The sequence below is a fragment of the Chiloscyllium plagiosum genome, chromosome 43, assembly GCF_004010195.1.
Source record: "Chiloscyllium plagiosum isolate BGI_BamShark_2017 chromosome 43, ASM401019v2, whole genome shotgun sequence".
Lineage (NCBI taxonomy): Eukaryota > Metazoa > Chordata > Chondrichthyes > Orectolobiformes > Hemiscylliidae > Chiloscyllium > Chiloscyllium plagiosum.
Genome location: NC_057752.1, coordinates 587,219 through 611,764, shown reverse-complemented (window position 1 = coordinate 611,764; position 24,546 = coordinate 587,219). Strand labels below are relative to the sequence as shown.

General features: G+C 42.3%; 1 protein-coding gene across 6 annotated transcripts in view; it reads right to left on the bottom strand.

Annotated features, from left to right (window-relative positions):
* The window catches only part of cdk4 (cyclin-dependent kinase 4), a 66,560-nt gene that overhangs the window by 32,555 nt on the left and 9,459 nt on the right, over positions 1-24,546 (bottom strand). For 2 of the 6 annotated variants that reach the window (XM_043681764.1, XM_043681766.1), the window contains exons 3-8: positions 19,545-19,680; positions 17,799-17,966; positions 17,102-17,211; positions 13,755-13,805; positions 13,055-13,190; positions 6,693-6,915 (exon numbers count right to left, since the gene is read on the bottom strand). In XM_043681764.1, the coding sequence (XP_043537699.1) occupies positions 6,826-6,915; positions 13,055-13,190; positions 13,755-13,805; positions 17,102-17,211; positions 17,799-17,966; positions 19,545-19,680 (691 nt within the window). In that variant the 3' untranslated portion in view covers positions 6,693-6,825. Of the gene's footprint in view, positions 1-4,734; positions 6,916-13,054; positions 13,191-13,754; positions 13,806-17,101; positions 17,212-17,798; positions 17,967-19,544; positions 19,681-24,546 lie in introns of those variants that run through there. The other 4 variants (XR_006309974.1, XR_006309975.1, XM_043681767.1 and 1 more) reach the window with 3 other exon arrangements.

Genomic DNA, 24,546 nt, shown 5'->3' with positions numbered 1-24,546 from the left:
AGCCTTTCCTCGTAAAACATTCCTTCCATACCAGGCAACATCCTAGCAAATCTCCTGTGCACCCTTCCAAAGCTTCCACATCCTTCTTATAATGCAGTGCACAATACTCCAAGTGTGGCCGTACTAGAGCTTTGTACAGCTGCAGCATAACCTCCTGGTTCCGGAACTCAATCCCTCTATTAATAAAGGCCAAAACACTGTATGCCTTCTTAACAACCCTTCCACCTGGGTGGCAACTTTCAGGGATCTGTGTACATGGACACAGAGATCTCTCTGCTCATCTGCATTCCCAAGAATCCTACCATTAGCCCAGTAATTTGCATTCCGATTACTCCGGCCAAAGTGTATCACCTCACACTTGTCTACATTAAACTCCATTTGCCACCTCTCAGCCCAGCTCTGCATCCTATCGATGTCTCTCTGCAACCTACTACATACATCATCACTATTCACAACTCCTCTGACCTTAGTGTCGTCCGCAAATTTACTAACCCACCCTAAGCCCTCATCCAGGTCATTTATAAAAATGACGAACAGCAGTGGACCCAACACCGACCCTTGCGGTATGTCGCTAGTAACTCCAAACCTGGGTAATAGAGCTACAAACAAGTGTTAGGTCTGGATCACACGTATGCAGACCGTTACACATCATTGAAACAGCAAAAGAACCCAATTGATGGTGCTGCCAAATCCTTTTTGATTTGCTGTCGACTGCGAATGTTAACTTTAGAAAGCATTCAGAGGCCCTCTAGGGTCAGATGATGATTACTGCACAATCTGTTTCAATACTGGACTTAATATCAGACTTGAGCTTCAGTGTTCAATTTATATATCCATATTTTTGACGTGATCTTTTCCAGCATTCAGCCAGATTTCAGTATTCGGAGGAGACACAAGGGGCCCTTTACGCAGAATTGACTTGACAGATTTGGAAGTAACATCAGAGTATCTGGGCAGCCAGTTCAGTCTACTATAAGCTGGACAAATACAAAATTTTAAAAAAATATGCAAAACCACTAACTGAAGTGACTTCCTTGCTGCTGTCATTCCAGACTAAGTAGTGAAATAATTTTGAACAAAACTTGATGGCTTTTGTAACAAATTACAGGAACTAAATAGCAAGTCACATTAAAATATTGTGATTGTGTATATACAAACAAACACTGCACATATCAGACACCAGACCGTATCCTTTACCAGCAGGACAACAGTCAATTCATTTCCTCAACCCAAAATAGAGGGGTAGCATCTTATTACAGATCCAAATCAGAAGGACTGAAGAGAGTCTGAAGAGGTGGATTTTTTTTTTTTTTAAATTAGCAGCTGAAATTTGCACACATTGCTTTCTCAGTTTAAAAAATCTGTTGGTAACAGTTATAGTAATCCATGGTAGGATTTGAAGAATTATGGAATATTTTTGCCTAAAGAAGCATTTGGAGTCTTAAAATAAAAAGGTAGAGATTGTACACTTAATGCAATTAACACCATTTGGGAAAACGCCAAAACAAAATCCTCTGCCAAAGGGTTTCTGCAAATCATTCTCCTCTTTCCCCTCTCCCTATACAATTCAGCACTGGCATACGGGAGCCGCTTAATGAATACTTTAACTGGAAAATTTTAAATCTTTCGCATGACATAATACAAGAACAAGTTTTGCATTAGCTCAAACGTCGTGAGAGGTGCTGTACTGTATATAAATTGTTTTAGCTGCAAGATAGCTTCAGCAGTCAGGCGAACATTTAGAGGTAGTGGCCCACTTTGGTTCAAATGATATAGGAAGCTCTGCCATCAGAATTTAAGGAGCCTCAGAAAATGAGCAAACAGGATGCCAAAAACAAATAGAGTACGAAAATATGAAGACAAGACCAGGTGGATGCATGAATGGAAAGAGGATGCAGGCAAAACTTCTTCAAACATTATAAATAGGGAAGTGAGGTCAAAATCAACATAGCCCCCTTGGAGAACGAGGCTGGGGAAATATAGGGGAAAATCAAGTAACAACAGTTGAAGAAATACTTTGCATCAATCTTCACAGTAGACGACACTATTTAGTCATCTTAGAATGCTATTAATTAGAAGTTCAAAGGAGGAAAGGAAATAAATACAAATTATCAGAGAGCAAGCACAACAGAAACTAAAGGGGCTAAAGAACGGTTCGTCCCTGGACCTAATGGGATACATTCTAGCATATTAAAAAGTAACAACTACAGAGACAGTAGATATACTTGTACTATCTTCCAAGAGTTCTTAAATTCTGGAACAGTTCCAGAGATCAGTAACAAAAGGGAAGGTGAAAGAGACCAAGTATCTACGGGCCAGTTAACATTTTCCCAATAACAGACATTAAGCCAAGTCTATGATAAAAGGATACAATAGCAGAATATTTAGAAATAGGATGTCAAAGTCTGCAGAGGGATATAGACAAGCGAGGTTATGCACTTTGGCAGCAAGAATAGAGGAACCGAATGTTATTCAAATGGAGAAAGACTGCAGAAAGCTACTATACAGAGTGATTTGGGAGTCCTTGTGCATGAATCACAAAAAGCTAGCATCCAAGTTCAGCAGGTAACAGGGAAGGCAAATAGAATGTTGGCCTTTATTTCAAAGAGAATGGAGCATAAATACAGGGAGCTTTGTGAATACTTTTACAGAAAATAGTCAGACCACACCTGGAAACCGAAGATTGGATCCTTATCCAAGGAAAGGCACACCGGCATTGGAAGACAGTTCAAAGAACATTCACGAGGTCGATCCTGGGTATGGAAAGACCGTCTTGAGAGGAGGAATACGTTCGGCCTATACTCATTGGAGTTTAGAAGAATGAGGCACGACCAATTGAAAAATACAAGATTCTTAGGGGATTTGACAGGGGAAAAGTTGTTTCCCCTTGTGGGAGAATCTAGGACCAGAGGGTGTAATCTCAGAATAAACGGATTACACAAATTAAGACAGATGTTTAGAAATTTCTTCTGAGGGTAGTGAATCTGTGGCATTCTTTACTGCAGAGGACTGTTGAGGCTGCGTCAATAAGTGTATTACAGCTGAAATTGGAAATTTGTCTACAGGTAGATCATCTATAACATTGGCTGCTTTCTTGTGCAACCCTGCATTATGGAAAATGACACTTCAACACTGTTCCTAAAGTGTTGGCAGTGTAATCACATTACAGCCAACAAGTTTTTAAAAAATACACACTTTAGAAACGATGTCCCCAATCGGTCAATCACATTACAGCAAATTCACATTAACGAAGTGTGCAATTTAGAGGAATGACCTGTACCAGGAAGGAAATCAAGGGTTGTGGGGTAATGGCAGGAAAGTGGAGTACAGGGTTCTCTGATCAGGCATTGCTGGAGGACTGGAGAATTGCAACATTGGATATTGCTTCTAAAAAACGTTCTATGAATAAGCCCAGATTAAGTACTGAGAAAATTTGTTCAAACAATTATTTATGATGGAAATGAGACATACATGGAAGAAATTGGGTTAATTGGGAAAAGCCAGCAGAGATTTAAGTGAAAATGGTGTCTAACTAACCTGGACTATTTGAGAGAGGGTAATGCTGTTGATGTTATTTACATAGGTGTTCAGTACAGCACCACAGACTTGAGAAAGGTTCTCTCATGGAATAAAAGGGACGAGATGAACTTGGATACAGGATGGACTAAGGGATAGGGAACAAGATAGTTAATGCCTAGTTTTCGGGCTCAAGGAAGGTTTGTAGTATTATTTCCTACTGGATGGTTTTGGGACCCTTTTTCTGATATTATAGGAGGTCTAAATCTCAATGTGCAGATGATACAAAACATGGAAGCATTTAAACGTAGGAGGCCAGACTAAAATTAGAAAAGGACACTGACAAGTTGGTGAAATAGGCAGGTAGGTGGCAGGTGAAGCTCATTGCAGAGAAGCACGAGGTGATGCATTTTTGGGAATAAGAACATATAGTGAGTGATAGCATAAAACAAAAAAAGGCAAAAGGATGTGCAGGAGTAGACAGACTTAGGTGCCTAGTACAGAAGTCACTAAAGGGTAGCGAGACAGGTGGAAGGAGCAGTTCAAGTCTACAGTATTCTAGGATTTATTAACAGAGGCAGAATATAGGAGGCTATGCTAAATCTGTAGGAAACATTAGACAGACTTCAGCTGGACTACCAGTACAGTTCTGGCCACCACATCTCAGAAAGGAAGTGAGCACATCGGAAAGTGTGCAGAAGCAGTTTACAAGAATGGTTCCAGGAATGAGACACCTCAGTTTTAACAATGATAGATTGGAGAAATTCAGAGGTATTTCCACGGAGAAAAGACCAACGGGAGATCTGATAAGTTTTGTTTTTAATAAAAGTGAGGATGCTGGGTCAGAGCAGATATGAAGAAACTGTTGCCACTCAAATGGATTAAGAAAGCATTGCCTGGAAGTGTGCATGAGGCATGTTGAATTGAGGCAAAGAGGGCACCATATGAATTAAATAGAAACCACATCCAGAGTTAGGAGGCAGAAAAAAAAAAATAGGAGAATAGCAGTCAGTCAATGCACACATGATCGGCTGAATTTCCTCCTCCTGTGCCATAACAATTATAATCCTATGCCATAGTTCTGAAAGGATCTTTACAAAGGCTAGAATCTACTTCACTGAAGTGCTGCTGTCCTGCAGCTGGACTTTTACTTCTGTGATTAGGTGACTATACGATATTGTGCAAAACTTCCATTGAGTAAACCACGGATTGGCTTTCAACATTCGGACAAAGTTTTTATTCAGACTGTTAGTGCCTATAAATTGGAACAACAGTCGGGCATTGAGTACTACAAACAGGGTCCTTAAATGTAGCCCAAAAGCGTCTGTCAAGCACCGCTCCCATGCACCAGTAAAAGGCGGAGATTTGGCAAGGTGGTTTTAGTGTGTAAGAATTTCAAAACCATATTGCACAGTCCTATAATCATGGGGAAACTGACCAGTTGAGAGGCAAGGAAGAAATAAATGAGTATGGTTGAAAAACACATATCTTGCCAAAGCTTTTCATTTTGCATTCATCAGGACAATATCCTTGAAATACCAAAGCAAAAGGAAACAACATTTATACTGTAGGAGAGGAGAGAAGAATGCTGATTGGTTGACAAGTGGACTCTAATTGGTACAGACAGTATCATGGAGCACGTGCCAGTTAACGAAGACTTGCATTTAACTATCAAACTTTAAAATTTAAACAAAGTCAGGTTGACTGTTTCGCAGGATAATAACTTGATCAAACAAGAGAATGTATTTTGATGCATTGAAGTAGGCATGTGTAAACGTTGTGCTGTATGAATTTCAGGTTTTCACTCCATTTGGTATTCTTGCAAATTGTTCTGATGCGTGCAAGATAAAGAAATTTGACAATGAATACTTCTTCCCAGCAATACTAAACTTCCGTGCTGCCAAATGACAAGTGATCAACTAGTCATAATCAATTATTTCCAGTAGCAATAACCACCTTTAATTATGCTTGGTAAACATACCTCTTGCTCCTTAGTGTGAAAGGGTTAGACAGCAAACAGAGCTGCAAACCTGCAGGTTTTCCCCAAGTTTTCAAGCCAAGTCACATGGAGGTGGATCAGCCAAAATGACAAATAATATAACACAAGGATACACTGGTACCATATACATCTTTCCACTGGCTGCATGTCCATAACTGCAGGCCATTGTGGGGTAGCATCCCTGTCTGGAAGTCAAAGGTAGCGAATTCAAGCCCCACTCAGATGAGAGTACAAAATCTAGGCTAACACTCCACTGAGGGAATGTTGTCCCAGAGATTGCAGCTTCCAAAAGAGGCTTTAACTGAAGGAGTCTGGCCTCTCAGGGCACAACCAGAAGAGGAGCAAGGGGAGTTCGCCCTGGTGTCCTGGGGCCAACATTCATTCCCAATCAATCACTGTCCAAGAACAGATGATCTAGTCATTTATCACATCACTATCTGTGGGAGCTTGGCGTGCAAATTGGCTTGTGTTTCATACGCTTCAATTTAAAAAAAAAAGAACTGCAGTTCAAAAATACTTCATTGGTTATGAAGCGCTTTACGGCATCCCAAGTTCAAATAGGATTTCAGGATTCATGGGACATGGCTCCTTTGAGAAAGTTTAATGCATTGGTCATTTGTTTTTGGCGGGTGGGGAGGACCATGCAGAACAGAGCAAGGGAGAAAGAGAAGAATTATTGCTGGGCAATGCGGAGCAACCTGCAATCATTTTAATATAACCTCAGAGGAAGGTCTTTCATTCCTGCCAACATAGAAATGGAGTTGGTTGAAACAGTACTATTGTCTAACCATGCTTTTAAACAAAACCATTAGAGGAGTGGGGGGGGGTCGGAGGGGGTGGAGAGAAGAAAGAAGCTGGATAGACAGCATAACTACCTCCTCAAATGGCATGAAACATGTTCAGTGCCAGTTGGACTTCCATGTAAATGGACAGGCAAACTAGTGCACATCAAGAAAATGATGCCATGCATAGAGCAAAGATACGTCATTTTAACCAACTGAAGGCTGCATTGGACGGTGGTGGTGGTGCGGGGGGGGGGAGAGATGCCCCGAAAGAGCCACTCAATTATACATTTCAGGCTGCACACACTTTGCCAAAGGAGTAGGGTTTTACAAATCAACATGAGAAGGAAAAACATTTTGCAAACTATGACAAGCCCTCAGTTGGTTAATGCTCAGTTTTCTGTGAAACACCCCTCCTCCCTCCCTATCCTGAGTGCAAGTCTGTAGGACAGTTGTAACAGTAGCACCCAAGTGATGATTTGCAGACAAAGGCACAGGCAGTTTCTTATCCTCAGCTCACTATCGATCTTAAACTTCAGGACTTTGGCCTTGAAAATAAGGATGTCGCAGGGCGTCAAAAGCGGAGATTCTTTTATGAGGGCTGAATGCCAATAGCTCCTGAAAAGAAAGCAAAACATCAACGTTCTATCAGCAAGCTCCTGAATATTCACAGTACTAAATCTCATTGATAATTTGTCACATGAAATTTGACTTAACAGCGCAAGGTCATTTTTTTCAAACTAAATATTTGCAAGACTCAGATTTACAACAAAAATAAATAAATTTTATAAGTGAGTAGGGGAGGGCATTTTTTAATGCTTTACCATGATCGGTCTCATGTTTTACATTTTAAAAATCTAATCAAAAGTATTAAGTTATCTTACAGCAGTGTTTTTAGAGCAACAAGACTAGGTCTGTAGATTATCATGGTGCAGAGATGGCCTTTAGTGCAGTGATGTGGTCTTCCTGTTGAATGAGAGAGATTAGGGAGAATTTCAATGTTCTTGATCATTATGTCTGTAGAAAATGCATTTGATTGCAAATCCTATCAGATTGTTTGGTTTGGTTGGAGTAGCAGGTAGAGGCAATGAGGAATTTACAGGAACCAGGTGGGATGAATGGCAGTTTCAGGAAGATAGAAAAACTACAGATAAAGTCAGGTAGATAGGTTACCTCTAGGAAAGGAAGGACAGGCAAGTAGGTGTAGAAGTCTCCTGTGGCTATCCCCATCTCAAACGAGTATGCGGTTTTGGAAAACTGAGGGTGTGATGGACTCTCAGGGTGTGATGGACGTAGCACTGACAGCCGGGTAACTGTAGAGACTTTCTACTGTAGTGAGGGGTATGTCAGGTTCTAAGCGATCAACGGTGATAGGGAACTCTAGTTAAGAGCACAGAGACATTTCTGCAACCAATGAGACATTAGAATGGTGTGTTGCTTCCCAGGTGCCAGGGTCGAGCATTTTTGAATCATTGGAATTTCTTCTAGGATATAAGTAAACTGTAGAAGTGGGACAGAGGTTGCACCTAAATTGGAATGAGACCAATATTCTGGTGGAGAGATTTGCTAGCACTATTCAGGAGGCTTTAAACTAGTTTTTTTTTAAAAGGGAGCAGAACCCAAAGAGTTAGTGAGAAAGGCAATAAAAGTCTGAGACTGCTACAGCTGAGAAATGGAACAAATCAAATAGTCAAAGCAAACAAGAACAAGGGAGAAAAATGAGGTAGGACTGATAAATTAAACTTTATTTCAATGTGAGAGGCCTGCCAGGGAAGGCAGATGAACTCATCAGGGCATTGTTGGCAACATGGGTCTGGGATATCATAGCGATTACAGAGACTTGGCTCAGGGAAGGGCAAGACTGGCAGCTTAATGTTCCAGGGTATAGATGCAATAGAAAAGGGCAGTGGCATTTTCAATTAGGGATAATATTACAGCTGTACTTGGAGAGGATACATCCAGTGAAATTATTTAGGTGGAACTGAGAAATAAGAAAGAGATGATCACCTTATTGGGATTGTACTGTAGACCCCCCCCAATAGTCAGCAGGAAATAGAGAAGCAAAATTTGTAAATATCTCATATCTGTAAGAATAATAAAGCTGTAATGGCAGGGGATTTTAGCTTTCCAAACAGACTGGGACTGCCATGGTGTCAAGGGATCGGAGGGAGGGAATTTGTTAAGCGTGTGCAAGGAAAGTTTCTTACTCAGTATATGGCTGTACCTAATAGCTAAGGAGCAAAACTTGACCTTTGCTTGGCAAATAAGGCAGGGCAAGTGACTGAGGTCAGTAGTGGAGCCAGTGATCATAATTCTATTAGTTTTAAAATAGTAATGAAAAAAGGATCCTAGATCAGACAGTATCAGGCAAGAACTTTCAAAAATTGACTAGGAGAAGCTGTTCACAGGTTTAAAAAAAAGGGGAGTGTTGGAAAGTGGAAGGCTTTCAAAAGTAAGATAACAAGAGTCCAGAAGCAGTATGTTCCTGTTAGGGTGAAGGGCAAGGCTGGTAGGTGCAGGGAATGCTGGGTGACTAGAGAAACTGAGGCATTGGTCAACAAAAAGGAGGCAAATGGCAGATGTAGACAGCTGAGATCAAATGAATCCCTCAAGTATAGGGCAGGAGGAGTATACTCAAGAGAGAAATCAGGAGGCCAAAAACAGGACATTAGATAGTTTTGGCAAATAGGGTTAATGAGAATCTAAAGCGATTCTACAAAAATATTAAAGGACAGAAGAGTAACTAGGGTGAGAATAGGGCCCCTTAAAAGATCAATAAGGCCAACTGTGTGAAACCGCAGGAGATATTGGGGAGCATTCTAAAAGAGTACTTCGCAGCAGTATTTACTGTGAAGGAGGATTTGGAAACTATTTACTTCTCCAAGTTCTCTAATGATATTGTGAAGAGTGTCCATATTACCGAGGTCATGCTGCTGGATGTCTTAAAGCAATAAATCCAAGACCTGATCTGGTACATCCTAGAACTTTGTGGGAAGCTAGGGAAGTGATTGCTGAGCCCCTTGCTGAAATATTTGGATTAACAGCCACAGGCGAGGTGCCAGAAGACTGGAGGTTGGCTAACATGGTGCCAATATTTATGAAAAGGTGGCAAGAAAAAGTCAGGGAATTATAGACCGGTGAGCCTGACATCGGTGGTGGGCACTTTGTTGGAGGGAATCCTGAGGGACAGGATTTACGTGCATTTGGAAAGGTAAGGACTGATGAGGGACAATCAAAATGGCTTTGTGCATGGGAAATGGTGTCTCACTTGTTTTGAGTTTTTTTTTTGAAATAGTGACAAACATTGAAGACAGCAGAGCAGTGGACATTGTCTATATGGACTTCAGCAAAGCGTTTGACAAGGTTCCACATAGTACACTGGTTATATCACAGAATTCAGAGAGAGCGCTAGCCATTTTGATACAACATTGGCTGGAAGGTAGGAGACGAGAGGTCGTGTAGAAGACTTTTTCAGACTGGTGGCCTGTGACCAGCAATATGCTGCGAGAATTGGTGCTGGATCCACTGCTTTTTCCTCATTTGTATAACGGATTTAGATGTGAATATCAGAGATATGGTTAGTAAGTTCACAGCTGACACCAAAATTGGAGATGTGCTGGACAGTGAAGGAAGTTACCTCAGAGTACAATGGGATCTTGATCAGATGGGCCAAGGAGTGGCAGATGGAGTTTAAATTTAGGTAAATGTGAGGTGCTGCATTTTGGGAATGCAAATCTTAGCAGGACTTATACACTTAAATGGGTAAGGTCCTGGGGAGTGGTTGCTGAACAAAGAGACCTTGGAGTGCAGGCTCATAGCTCCTTGAAGGAAGAGTTGCAGGTAGATAGGATAATGAAGGCAGCGTTTTGTAAGCTTTCCTTTATTGGTCAGAGCATGGAGTACAGAAATTGGGAGGATATGTTGAGGCTGTACAGGATGTTGGTTAGGCCACTTTTGGAATATCGCATGCAGTTCTGGTCTCCTTCCTATTGGAAGGATGCTGTGAAACATGAAAGGGTTAAAAAAGATCTACAAGGATGTTGCCAGGGTTGAAGGATTTGAGCTATAGGGAGGGGCTAAATAGGCTGGGGCTGTTTTCCCTGGAACGGAGGTTTATAAAAAGACAACGGGCATGGATAGGGTGAATAACGAAGGTCTTCTTCTCCCCCAGAGTAGGGAAGTCCAGAACCAGAGGGCATAGGCTTAAGATGAGAGGGGAAAGATATAAAATGGACGCAAGGGTCAGCTTTTTCCAGAGTTTGGTGAGTGTATGGAATGAGCTGCCAGAGGAAGTGATGGAGGCTGATACAATTACAGCATTTAAAAAAGGCATCTGGATGGCTACATGAATAGGAAGAGTTTGGAGAGATATGGGCCAAACGCTGGCAAATGGGACTAGATTAATTTAGGATATCTGGTCGGCATGGACAAATTGGATCGAGTGGTCTATTTCCATGTTGTACATCTAAGTTAATTCATCCTCTGGGTAGCAGTACCACTAGCAAGTCTGGCATTTATTGCTCATGATCGGTTGTCCTTTTACAAATGAGGTAGTTTGCATGACTCACATCAAGGCCAGTTAGGAATCAACCATATTTGCATCACATGGTTAAAAAAGGTATTTGGCACGCTTGCCTTCATTGTTTAGTCCTTGGAGTATAGACGTTGGGACAGCATGTTGAGGTAGTACAAGGTCAAAAAATCTCAACATCAGGTTCTAGTGCAAGAGGGTTATTTGAAAACACACTCTTTCAGAGCGCTGCTCCTTCATCAGGTTCCAAAAGCTAATGTTTTCAAATAAGCCTGTTAGACTAGAATCTGGTGTCATATAATTTTTGACCTTGTCCATCCCAGTCCAACACCAGCACCTCCACATCGTAGTTGTACAAGACATTGGTGAGGCCTTTTCTGGAATACTGTGTTCTGGTTGCCCTGTTATAAGAAGCATATTAAACTGGAGAGGGTTCAGAAGAGATTTACCAGGATGTTGCCAGGTATGGAGGTTTGAGTTATAAAGAAAGGCTGGATAGGCTTGGACTTTTTTTCCCCCACTGGAACATAGAAGGTGGAGAAGTGACCCAAAAAGTTTAGAAGGTAATGAGGGGTATAGATAAGGGTAGATGTCTTTTCCCCAGGATGGGGGATTTCAAGACTAGAGGGCACATTTTTCAAGTGGAGGGGACAGATTTAGAAGACGACACGAGGAGCAATTTTTTCTCTTCCAGAACAGAAGGTTGTTCATGTGTGGAATAACTTGGAGGAAGAAGTGGCAGATTTGGGTACAACTACAACATTTAAAAGACATTTTGATAAGTACAAGAAGAAGAAAGGTTGGGAGGGATACAGACCAGGAGCAGGCAGGTGGGATTAGTTTATTTGGGATTATGGTCAACACGGACTGGTCGGATTGAAGGATCTTCCCGAAGGGCAGTCATAAATCAGCTGCATTTTAAAAAGTGACAACACAACAGCTTTGTGGTCATGTTTAAACGGTGCTCACTTGCTTTTTTATGCGCAAAAAACTAAGATGTAGCCCCACCTTTTCTCTTCACAGCTAGCTGACCTGCTGTCTTTCCAGCACAGTCTGTCCCTCACTGGGGACATTCTGCATGAAAAAAAACAACCATAAAAGAAAGCTCAATGAAAGGATAACCATTCATTTCCTCTCTTAGCTGCCTCTGAAAAACTCAGTATGTCCAGCAACTGGTGAGCTGCAAGCAACAAAGCCAATCAAATACAGAAGAAAACTAGCCAAAGAACAAAGCATAAATTGGAAGAAGAAGCTATGCTCCAACTGTAGAGTGGTCTGGTCAGGCAGCAACCAAGAATTACCAGAACAAACAGGCAACATTCACGCCCTAGCTGCAGTTCAGGAGAAGAAGTACAATGTTGATCTTTTGCACCAAGAGATTGATTTGCGAGGAATGACTGGAGAAACTTGTTTTTGTTTGCAGATGTTAATGATAAACATCAAAAAGGTGTATACCAAATGCAGCAGAGAAGGTAAAACAGCAGATAAGTAAACTGACAATAGGTCAGTGGAAAAGGAATGTGTACAGGTTCAAATTGGACAAAGAAACAAATTAAGATGGATCAAACCTATTTCCTCATTTGTATTTATCATAAAATGATCTGGAGATATTCTATGACATACTTCAGATATCCGGAGTTATTACTGTACAACATAATTAGTGATCCTTATACCAACTGTTTCTCCTCTAAACAGGAGAGGATATTTAAGTAGTCAAAGATGCAGTGGTTTAAGAGACAGGTTAAAAAAAACAGGCTGGCAACAAAGGAATCAAGTATTGCTGCACTAACTTAGCCTAGTAGAGTTGTTACACACGCACACACTCTACTGCTGCTCAAGCAAATCTTAGCAAATAGATGCTGTACAGTACACAGGGAGTGGAAAGGTAATCAGCCTCATGTCAAAAATAGGAATGACAGGGGCTTGGTTGTCAATATCCCCTCCACCCTCATCCACACTGACTGGCAGATACCACAAACTCTCAAAAATATTTAATTCTCAAAGCCACCTTAAGGTCCATTTGATTGTAAAGCTCAGATCAACAGGGTCTACCCTCCCATGATCTGCTTTCCTGGGACACAGATTCCAGCTACATTGAGGCTGGAATGAATACTCAGCCAAAAAGGTGACAAAATGAGCTGTCCTCTGGATTCCTATGCTTCAAATCCAGAAATGTCATTCTCAAATTGAGAGTTTGTGAATTTTCTGCCCAAGAGTCCATCTCACCAATAGCAGCTCTGCTCCCAAATCATCGATTTCAGGTACATAAGACTTGACCAATTGCGGAGGATGGTTGGGGAATGCGCTTCGTGGAAGCGTCACATCTTCTGGCCAATCTTCCTCTGCCGGGAGCCCAGTCATGCTGAAAGCAGAGAAGTTCCCATTCTCAATTACCAGTGTACTACAGCCAAGCTAAAACCAGGAACAACCTGAAAATTCAATTTTATTTTAAGATTTGCGCCTTTAGCCAATGCAATGCACCAACTTTCCCAGATGCCAACAGTCAGTTATTTTTCAAATGGAGCCAGCAATCAATGAGGTGCAAAAGGGCCAAATGTAAATCAGCCAAGATATAAAAAAAATTTGCATTTATATAGCGCCTTTCACAATCTCAGGACTTTTCAAAGAACTTTACAAGCATTTTTGAATTCTCGTCTTTATTGCAATATAGGAAATGCGACAGCCAATTTTGCGCATGCAATAATAACAGGTCAGTACCACCATACTCTATTCAGCCAGAATCTCCTGCTATCCTCCCCAAAGCACTTCCCCAGGTTACACTATGAACCTCCCCCCTCCACCTGTACCCACCTCCCAGTGAATCTCAGCCTGGTTTAGGGCCCCATCTCTCAGTCCACCCACTGGAAATTGGAAGACACCCCACCCCCGCCCCCCAACCTCCCTCGTACACATCAAATACACTTACTCAATAATCTTTCCTAGTTGGTCAAGTTCCGATTTCCCACAAAACAGAGGCCTGTAAAAAGACAGTTTGTCAGTTACACTTCATTTGAACAGTACAAGCCTAATGGTTCAGCATATCTCCATTCGCAGTATGAAGCCTACAAGTAATGAACCATCTTTAGGAGGAGTTAGAGGAAAAACACTAGCATTTATTTAGCACCTTTCACAAATGCCCCAAAGCACTTTTCAGCAAAAGTACTACAGTACTTTTGAGGTCTTGTAATTGTTGCAATGTAGCAAACACAGCCAATATGCACACGGCAAGCTCCACCAAAAAAAAGCAACCTGATAAGTGCTTTATGTTGCAAAAACACCTTTAAATTAACGGATAGGTATTGGTTGAGATATTGGGGATAACTCCCCTGGCTCTTCAAAAGTGCTTTTTATTCAATAGAGGGAGCTGATAGAGCCCTACTTAATATGACACCCAAAAGACAACATTCCCTGATCAGGCATTGGTGTGTCAGCCTGGAGATTTTTGTGAACGAGTCTCTGGAGCAAGATGCAAACCCACAACTTTCTAACTCAGAAGTGTCTCACTGACCCATAATCTTTATTCAGGGTCATCGCTATAATTCAAAGAGGAGGACATCAGGGTAATAGGGGAAACTGACTTTTGAAACCCACGCAACACTCCACTCTGCTGGGTCCCTAGGACCACAAACAAATGGAAAGCGGATGGTTCTGGTTGATGCTTATAGTTGTACAAGATGCACCACAGAATTTACTACGGCTCTTTCAATACTCCCTTTTCAACAGCACAGGTGTACCTATACCACAGTCTGCAGTTCAAGGTGGTGGCTTATTACCATCTTAGAGGGCAAAGCGTGCTGGGCTTACCAGCAACATGCACACCTCATTAAATTAGGTCAAAGAGAAACTGTTGGGAGGAAAACAAAGTATTTCATGCCAGTGCAGTAAACGTTTCTCTTGGAGGTTTCAATTATGGTAGTGTTGAGGCAGAGCAAAAAAGGAGCCTGAACACCAAGCAAACACATGCTACAATAAACAATTTATGAAAAGCTAGACAGCATGCAGTCAGACAACTTGAAAAAACTGAACTAATTATAAAAGAGGTATTAGTTGATTCAATTGACATAACAGTAGCTTTGTAAATGTAAAAGATTTTTTTAAAAAGCACTACAGTTATGCAGTCCCGTTAACAAAAAAAAGCAACTTGGCCTCATTTCAGGGATTAAGTCGGGACAACAGCTGCTGCCCTTGTTAAAGGGAAATACACTAGAATTCAGTAAATGATGCAGGTTTCAGAGAGTCTTGGCTTCTACACAATAAGGCTCAACATATGCAGCATTAGTTTCAAAACCAGCACAAACTGAAGACCACCCTTCAATGTCAGTCATGGCAAAGCCTAAGGCAGGTCTGTCTGTCTGTGGCTCCATCATGAGTCAGAAAGGCCACCCAGCATGTCTGACAGTGTTACACTCCTCCTACAATAGTTCTTTTTCAAATTCAACTACAACTACAGCTGCCAAATACTTTTAATTCTCATTATTGGGAGTTCTTTGAATTTCCAGATAAATTTTACAATTTTGAAAAACCAGGTTCCTTCATTAACTAGCAACAGACAGGATCAAAGCATTACCTTGAGATAAGCTTAGGCATGAGCTCTGTGACTAAAAATTTTAAATCAACAACACACCAAATTTCTCCCAAGTTACAGACTACGTATTCCAAGACTGCATTGAAGTAATGGGTGACATCAATCCAAAAACCTAATGCAATAGAATTACAAAGTTTTAAACAAGAACAGAAATGGAGGGAAAAATCTCTGCAGATCTGGCAGCATCTGTGCAGAAAAATCAGAGAGTTAATATTTTGAATTCAGTGACCCTTCCTCAGAACTGCTTTTTTCAAACAAAGTCTTTGAATTCAATCAAAGCCATCAAAACCAAAATGACAAGACAAATGAGACAGGAGCAGAAGACATGCTTATACCTGAACCCAAGTCACATCTGTGGATCTGCCCCCAAGAACCAAATGTAGTACATATATTCGAACTATGCTCTTATAGATAAGAGCTAGGAGTATTTCTGGGTGGCAGCAGAATTAATCAGACTCCTCCTCCACCCCCCACTAAAAACAGATGCTGCAATTAGCACACTGGAATCATACTGGGTTTGATGTGGAGTGTGGCTCCTTTCTAGCAAGGCTAGAAAGGAAAAAAAAGGATTGATTGCACCAATTTGACATTCATTGTTCCATGTGTGCAGCACAGGTGGATTAATTGTTAGTTTCCTTAGTTCAACACCAAGCAACATGTTCAAAAACAATGCTTAAAATGAAAAGTTACAGCACTTACCTCACTTCCAAAAGTTTCCTGCAAGCTTCAAACAAAACACAAACATCCTCAGAAAATTGCAACCCTCCAGTACATGTGATTTGGAGTCTTCCAGTAAGAGGCAAGACAGTTGCTGGATTGAGATACAGACTAAAAGTACAGTATGGAATTCAACCTGGCTTTAAATGTAAATCTCCTATCCTGTTACACACCCCTCCAATTCTCTCCCAGTCACATGCTCCCTTCCTAGGGAAGGAAGCCCACAGCCGCCCAAGACAATCACCAATCATCATACACAAAGTGCTGGCTGGCTAGCTAGCTATTGAAGGGCTACCACCAACATATAGTCTCCAGGAGGTGTCACTGTTTAGCAACAATCTAAGAAGCTGACCAATTTCTCTCCATTCCCACCTAAGGGACACTGAACATGCAAGGGGAATAATGCCCTCTTTGACATTAACAAATCAGAGCAAGAAATCCATCCTGGCCTCGTCTGATCGGTATAAAAACTGGTGATGTGAGTTTGGAGAGGGGCAAGAGGAAGAGAGACATGGTTTAAATTATGAAAGCTGAATCAGAATATAGAGTTCCATGGCCCTCTAATAATGCTCCCGATACAACATTCCTGTTTGCCAGGGCTGCAATACACTAGGGTCTCTGGTGGCAAAACAATCCAGTACTACTGGTGAGAGATACCAAACAACTCAGGACACATTGAGTGTAAATTACAAACCAAATGTGCTGATTCCAGAAGTTAGATAGAATACCATTTTTTTTTTTTTAAAATCCATAGTGATAAATCCTTGCAATCTTGAACCAACTATTTCAAACTGAACACCATATTACAGCACCAGGACATGTCAACAGGACAGTTAAAATCGCCATTTCATACTAAGTCAATAAACCAAAAAAAAATTAATCTGTAGTGTTCTGATGGACAACATATAACAGTCTGTGCTGTAGCCATTGGCCCTATCTTTGGAGTGAATGGTTTGGTTTTCAGTACTGACCTTCGTCGAAACATCTCAGCAAAGATACAGCCTGTACTCCACATGTCAACAGGAGTAGCGTATGTTGCCTGCAATAGTACCTCTGGGGCACGGTACCACAGGGTCACCACCTGAAGAGTTAAATATATCAGATTACAATCAAGTATAAAGTAACTTAAACTTATGGGATCTTTTAGGATTCTCAATTCAATACATTCCCAATTTTTGCTCCCCAACCCTCTCCTCAAAAAAAGTGGTAGAAGCTGGGGGTGAATTGAAGATTTTAAAAGATGGAAATTGATATTTCAAAATTAAGTAAGGGTATGACTAGAATTTGGATAAATTGTGGATTTTGAATCAGAATGATTTAGCACTGAAGGGAGCCAGTCTGCCCATTGTGCCAGTGTCCTTCAAAGGAGCTATACAACTGAATCCCAAATGGGGCACACAGTTATGATCAGACTGAATCACAGAACAAGCTAGGGGGGGGCCAGCAGCCTCCTCCTGTACTTAGAATTCATGCCAGGCTCTGGCTCCATGGACAAGGGATGCCTGAACAGTACCTTACACCAATAAGTTGCCACATACAGCAAACCATTATCACCAAGACCAGCTCACCTAGCCCAGTGGGAGCAATTGAACTGGTGGCTTTCTTGATCTGAACACCTCAGTGTCCACTCACCTCTTTACAAGGCCTACAGCCTTCAACTATGCTTACCACTGGAGTGAGGGCCATCTGGCAGCTGTAGATACGAGCCAAGCCAAAGTCAGCCAGCTTCACCTGTCCCCGGCTGGTCACCAGGATGTTCTCTGGCTTAAGGTCCCGGTGCACCACACTCTGAGAATGAAGGAATGCCAAACCATTCAGCAACTGATTCATCAGATCCTGTCCACAAACAAGAACAAAAAAATCCATGAGAAGAGTTTGTATGAAAGGGCCAAGTACAACCTCCTTCCCCCAACCAGGTTATTAAACACTCTGCTGACTGAGTTACTGATGGGTGTTTTAACTCTGTTCTGTGGTGAAAACAAATCTTTTCTTGGTCACCCAATTTGGTGGTTTGGGATTTTCATTGAGAAACAGGATTAGAATACTAGAACTTCTCTCCCAAACTGCCATGTACCAGAATTCAATGCTCAAATTTGTGGAGAGACACAATGATTCACACTGCTCATTTCTCATTTCCCTGCAACCTACCAGAGCTTGTTAGGGAATGTTAAGATAAAAAGAAAATCAGGTCAGTGACCAAAAAAAACACAACTACTTGTACTTTTAGATCATGTCAAAAGATGCTACACAAGACCTTCAGGTACTTTACTGGAGCAATTACTAAGCATGATTTGGAGATGCCGGTGTTGGACTGGGGTGTACAAAGTTAAAAATCACACAACACCAGGCTATAGTCCAACAGGTTTAATTGGAAGCGCACTAGCTTTCGAAACGCCACTCCATCAGGTGGTTGTGCTGTCTGATGAAGGAGCGGCGTTCCATAAGCGAGCGTGCTTCCGGTTGGACTATAACCTGGTGTTGTGTGAAATTACTAAGCAGCATGAGACAATAGGGACAGGCAGCCAAAATGCAGTCAGAGAGGTTAGTTTTAAGGAGCCTTTAAAAAGGGAGGGAACAAGAGCATGCCCAGATAGTTGAAGGCATAGCCACCGGTGGGGGAGTGATTGAAACATGGGAAATGGCCAGAACGGAGGAGTGCAGGGATGTCAAAAGGTATGTGGGAGCTGGAAGAAATTACAGACAATGGGGGGGGGGGGGGGAAGAGAGAGGGTATGCAGCAATAAGAACATGATAAGAATTATAAAATACAGGCATCGTTGGAACAAGAACTAATCTTTACTTACCACAGATCCTAGGAGAAAGTGAAGACTGCAGATACTGGAGATCAGAATGGAGTGCAGTGCTGGAAAAGCACAGCAGGTCAGGCAGCGTTTGAGGAGCAGAATAGATGTTTCGGGCATAAACCCTTCAGGATGCTGCCTGACCTGCTGCACTTTTCGAACACCACACACTCCACTCACCACAGATGTTGACTGATTTGCTATGCATGTCCAATATTTCTGTTCATATTTCAGTTACTACTTGTTTTTTTAAACAAAAAGGAGAATTGGACATTTTTCATTTCATAAGACATAGTAGCAGAAGTAAGGCCATTCGGCCCATCGAGTCTACTCCGCCATTCAATCATGGCTGATGGGCATTTCAACTCCACCTACCCGCATTCTCCCCGTAGCCCTTAATTCCATTTCAAGTCAATTCAGCAGTGACATCAAAGTACACTCCCTGAACTCTCAACAGTATTTTTTTTTTTTAAGAAGTCACCTGTCCCATCTATGGGTCAGCGAACATCACTATAGCCTCATCTGACACACCCTCTTTTCTAGTACATGGCTGGAATAAGGGTCAAAGAAACAGTAGGCTTGCCTCAAATAGTCAGACAGTTTTGCTTTTTACCTTGATTGTTTCAGCTGGTAGGCCAGGTGACGGTGCTTTCTCCAAATAAGTTTTCAGATCCTGGTCGACATGCTCAAACACCAAAGTGACCTTAGTTTCTCTGTCTGCTCTCATTGTCGCACACACGTCAAACAACCTGCAGCAACAAGGAAGGACAGGCAGTTACAGCAAGGGGTGATGCATAAATATAGAAAACTCAAAGTCAGTGTGGAAGGTAGAGTATACATAGTCAGGTCAAGGCATAAGGGAGCAAGGCTTGGTGGCCATTTATTTTAATGCAAGGAGCCTTGTGAATAAGGGAGATGATTACACATGGGAATATGGTATCATTGCTATAACAGAAACATGATTGACTAAGGACAGGACTGGCAGTTCAATATTCCAGTGTATAGAATCTTCAGGCAAGGGGTGTTACAATATTGATCAAACGTCTTTTGGAATGTTGTAATTGTACCAGCCTCCTCCACTTCCTCTGGCAACTCATTCCATACACACACCACCAAGAGACAGAAAAAGTTACCCTTCAGGTCCCTTTTATATCTTCAGGTCCCTTTTATATCTTCACCCTCATGTTAAACTTATGCCCTCCTATAGCAGGTAGACCAGAATTGCATACAGTATTCCAAAACTGGCCTAACCAATGTCCTGTATAGCCGCAACATGACATCCCAACTCCTATACTCAATGCTCTGACCAATAACGGCAAGCATATTAAACACCTTCTTCATTACCCTGCTACCCTGTTTATCTGTGATGCCACTTTCAAGGAACTGCGTACACAAACCCCTAGGTCGCTGTTAAACAGCACTCCACAGGGCCTTACTATTAACTCTCGGGGTGGGGTGGGGGGAATGTGAGTGGGCAGGGTCAGGGCAGGCAGGTTTGGGATGCGGATGCTTGCACACAGTGTAATTTTGCCTAGTCTCCTGAACAGGGAGCAGACCACAGAAAACTCCAAGCCCCAGAGGAGATCAATTATCTGAATGAAATAAAGCCTGCCCATCTCGTTTGCATAATCGAGGTTCCTCTGTACAAGACTGCCATTTGGGGTATCATCAGCTTCGTCCTTTTCCAGCAGACCACAGAGAACATTCCAAGGGCTACCCCAAATTGCCATTTACCTGGATGATGTGCTAACAACCAGAAAGAGCAATGAAGAGAGAACTTGGATATAGTGCTTAAGCATTTCTCCCAAGTGGATGTATGCCTTAAAAATAAAAGGGAAAAGTGTGTGTTCCAGGCACCCTAAGTGACCTACTTTGGTTACAGTCACAAAACGAGGTTACACTTGTTGGAAGATAAAGTGAGGGCAACCAAAGGAACCCCAGAATTATTATGGAAAATGCATACGTAGCCCGACCTCCATCTTGGCACCCTTACACCTGCAATTGAAAAAGGGTCAGCCTTGGAAATGGTCACGTAGCCAAGTAGTAGCATTCAGGGAAGTGAAGCAGCTGTCATCTGAGGCATTGGCTCACTACAATCTGAAGCGAGAGGTAGTGCTGTACGATATTAGGGAGGTATTGACTCACCAGTGGCCCAAGTGTATGCTTCCCAGACTTTAGCTGATGCTGAATGTAAATATGCCCAGAGAAGGTAGATTTGGCAGTCATTTTGTTGTGGAGTAGTTCTAACAGTACCTTTACAGGCAGGAATTTATTACAGTAACAGATCACAAACCCCTGCTAGGGCTACTGAAGACAAAGCAGTGCCACCCACAGTTTCTGGTAGAATTCAGCGTTGGGCCCTTGCTCTCAGTGCATAGAGGTAAAGTTAGAACAGTCCAGGAAGTCAAGTGATGCCTTGAGCTACCTCTCATTGAGTTACTCCACTGGTGGTGTCATCACTCGAAGAGTCCATTCCAGTTTTAAACTTTCTGAACACTCTTCCAGTCATCACTGACGATATTAGACGGTGGACACAAAGATCCAGTCTGAACAAAATTAAAACAGCTGGTTGTAATGGGGCAGGTAGCGGGCCATCACAACCAGGATTAAAAGTTTTCTGGACCTGGTGAAACCAGATCACCAGACAGGTTGACCTGTTACTTTGGAGAGCAAGGGTGGTTATCCAGAGTGAAAGGTCACTGCCAGATACTGGCTGAACTCCATCTTGAAAACCCCTGAAGATGCTAGCAAGAAGCCATGTCTGTTGGCCAGAGTTGGATGCCAACATAGGTACATTGGTGGGGCAGTGCCCAGATTGTCAATAAAGGATAAAAGTTGCCACCAGCAGTGGCCCCACATTTATGAGAATGGCCAGGTAAACCTTTGACTTGATCAACTATACTGGTCCTTTCATGGGCTCAATGTTCCCAGTCATCATGAATGGCCAAAGTGGTTAGATGTGCATAAAGTCCACTCAGCAAACTCAGGGATAACTATGGAGAAGCTGCAAGCATAACTTGCAATACACTGACTCCCGGAAGTATTGAGCATGGACAAAGGGATATCATTTACCAGCAGGGAATGTGAGTATTTCCTGAAGTCGAATAGTTTTTGGCACAGAAAGGACAGTTCCACACCATCCATCATGCAATAGTCTAGCAGAAAGAGCCGCCCAAACGTTGAAAGCAGGCTTAAAGCAACAGCGTATTGTGTCACTTGATACCAAACTGTCTTGGTTCCTGTTCAATTATAAGACCACTCTCACACAACAACAGGGATAGCTCCAGCAGAGTTGTTGATGGAAAGACTACTCTGCACCAGATTAATGCTAATATTCCTAGAGCAGGGGGGGTGGGTGGTGGTTGTGAAACAACATCAGGAATGCTAATACTGGCTACAAGCCTCCTCTAAGCCTGAGAAACAATTTAATTTGGGGTGAACCAAGTTTGGTGCTGGAACCATGAAAACAGCCCTGTGTGGGTATAAGGCAAATGAGATTAATGCAAGTCAAAGAGTGCGGTGCTGGAAAAGCACCAGTCAGGCAGCATTTGAGGAGTGAGAGTCAACATTTCAAGCATAACTCTTCATCAGAAATTATTCCTGATGAAGGGCTAATGCTCGAAATATCGACTTTCCAGCACTGCACTCTGATCTCCAGCATGTGCAGTCCTGACTGTCTCCAAGATTAATGAGGTCAGGTCTCATGACTTACAAAAATTCAGGTAGGCAAAGTGGTCCTAAACAAACTTTATGTATCAACTGAAAGCTGTTACCTCGCAAACTGTGCAGGAGTGAAACACATCTGCTCCCTCCGAACAGCCAGAAGGAGTGTTGGAAACCACAGGTTCTCCATCTCCGTCTAGCGTCAAGGAAACTTCAGAGTCAGAGATGGATGCAGCCTCTACGCTGCCAGGCAGGGGAGGAAATTCTCATGAGACACTCCAGACACAAGAGACAGGCTACAGTCCAGCCAAGGCGGGCAAGAGGAGTGGAGAGAACTTAGTCGCCTGAACCAAGTGAATCGTGTTGATTACATGATCCTCGGTTGTCCCAGGTTAACAAACCCAATCAGGAAGCCCTGGCTGAACAATATTAACAGGGGACTGAGAATCTCTTCAATTCAGGGGGGGTAACTCAGAGCTGGCTGACCACAGCCAGTATACTGTACACAAGTAAACAAAGGATGCCTCTGTGCCTAGTAGTACATCAGTTTACTTCAGGGGAAATTAACTGGTAAGTAGCTAGCTAGCATAAAGTATAATTTGTGTAACAAGTGAGACTGTCAGTCAGACAATAAGCATTCTATCATTTCAGGCTGATGTACACTTAGGACTCAAGTTTTAGTCTTTAGTCAGCACACTGCTAGAACAAGACCGAGTGCACCAAATAAAATCAGGAAGTCTTTGACACAGATTTCTTCTGTGTCAAAGTGCCTGTGCAAACTGCTTTGGGATTTGGCAGACCATCCCAAAAAAATTCACCTGATTTGACAAAAGTGGAGGTTTGGAACAGACCTGCAATCCAAGTGTTCCTGGGTCATGGCCCACAACACAGGCCCAACATCATACCGTGGGCCAACAAGTTAGCAACCTCCATGAGGCCAGATGACAACTGGTGACACAGGACTTTTAAATTTTACAGGAGTCTGAAGGACATTCTCTTCCTCTGCCATGCCCTGACAAGCTAACATACCATTTCTCTGGATTGATAACCAAGCAGTGTATGATGCAACACTGGACAACTGGATGGGAAATGGTGTCTGTTCGCCTACACTGACACTTCCTGACAGCAGCTTTTTCATCTCAATCGGCACATGCAATGGGCTCCCAGATACAACAAGTTTGTGAAAGTTCTGAGATTCTCAAAAATGAAATCCCTCTTCAGAGTCCCATGCAGTATCCCAGGAGGAGGAGAAGAAGATATGTGCCCACGCAATGCAGCATATCTGCCGATGGTCGGATGACACTGTAGGATCGGTACCCACCCCACCGTTACCCACCAACTCCGGTCGTGATTACCACACACACACACACACACACACACACGATACAGCATCAAAATGGCATAAACCAATGTGCTACCAGCACGCCATAGTAAGTACTGGTCAGATTCCCCTAGAGCACCAGCCCCCAACCCCACCTGGTGAATTAGGTACCACCACAGGCTGCACAATGCCAGAGCGTCAAGATCCAACAGCCGTATCACAGAATTGATCCAAGACCTTCACATCCTTCAAACATGCAAAACAAAAACTGTCTAGAACACAACTACATTCCAAATGCCTGACTCATCAGGCATGATAGACAGGCACAATCCCATTGCCTTAATGGCAGGCACAAACATTTGATTTGAAATGCATTAACAGGGTGGGAGTTCAAATCAGTAACTTTTCACAATCTACCCAAAGAGGAAACAAGACATTTACACAGTCAGCATTCAATGTGGCCCCTATATCCCACTTCCTGAGGAATGAAAGCTTAAAAGTAGTTCATTCAGCTCTGCAGCAAATTAATTTCTTAATTACAGCAAACACAGGGACATGCAAGACAACATAAAAGGTTTGTGTTTATAAAACACCTTGCAAAAGTTAAAGACATCTCAAAGCATTTTTTGCA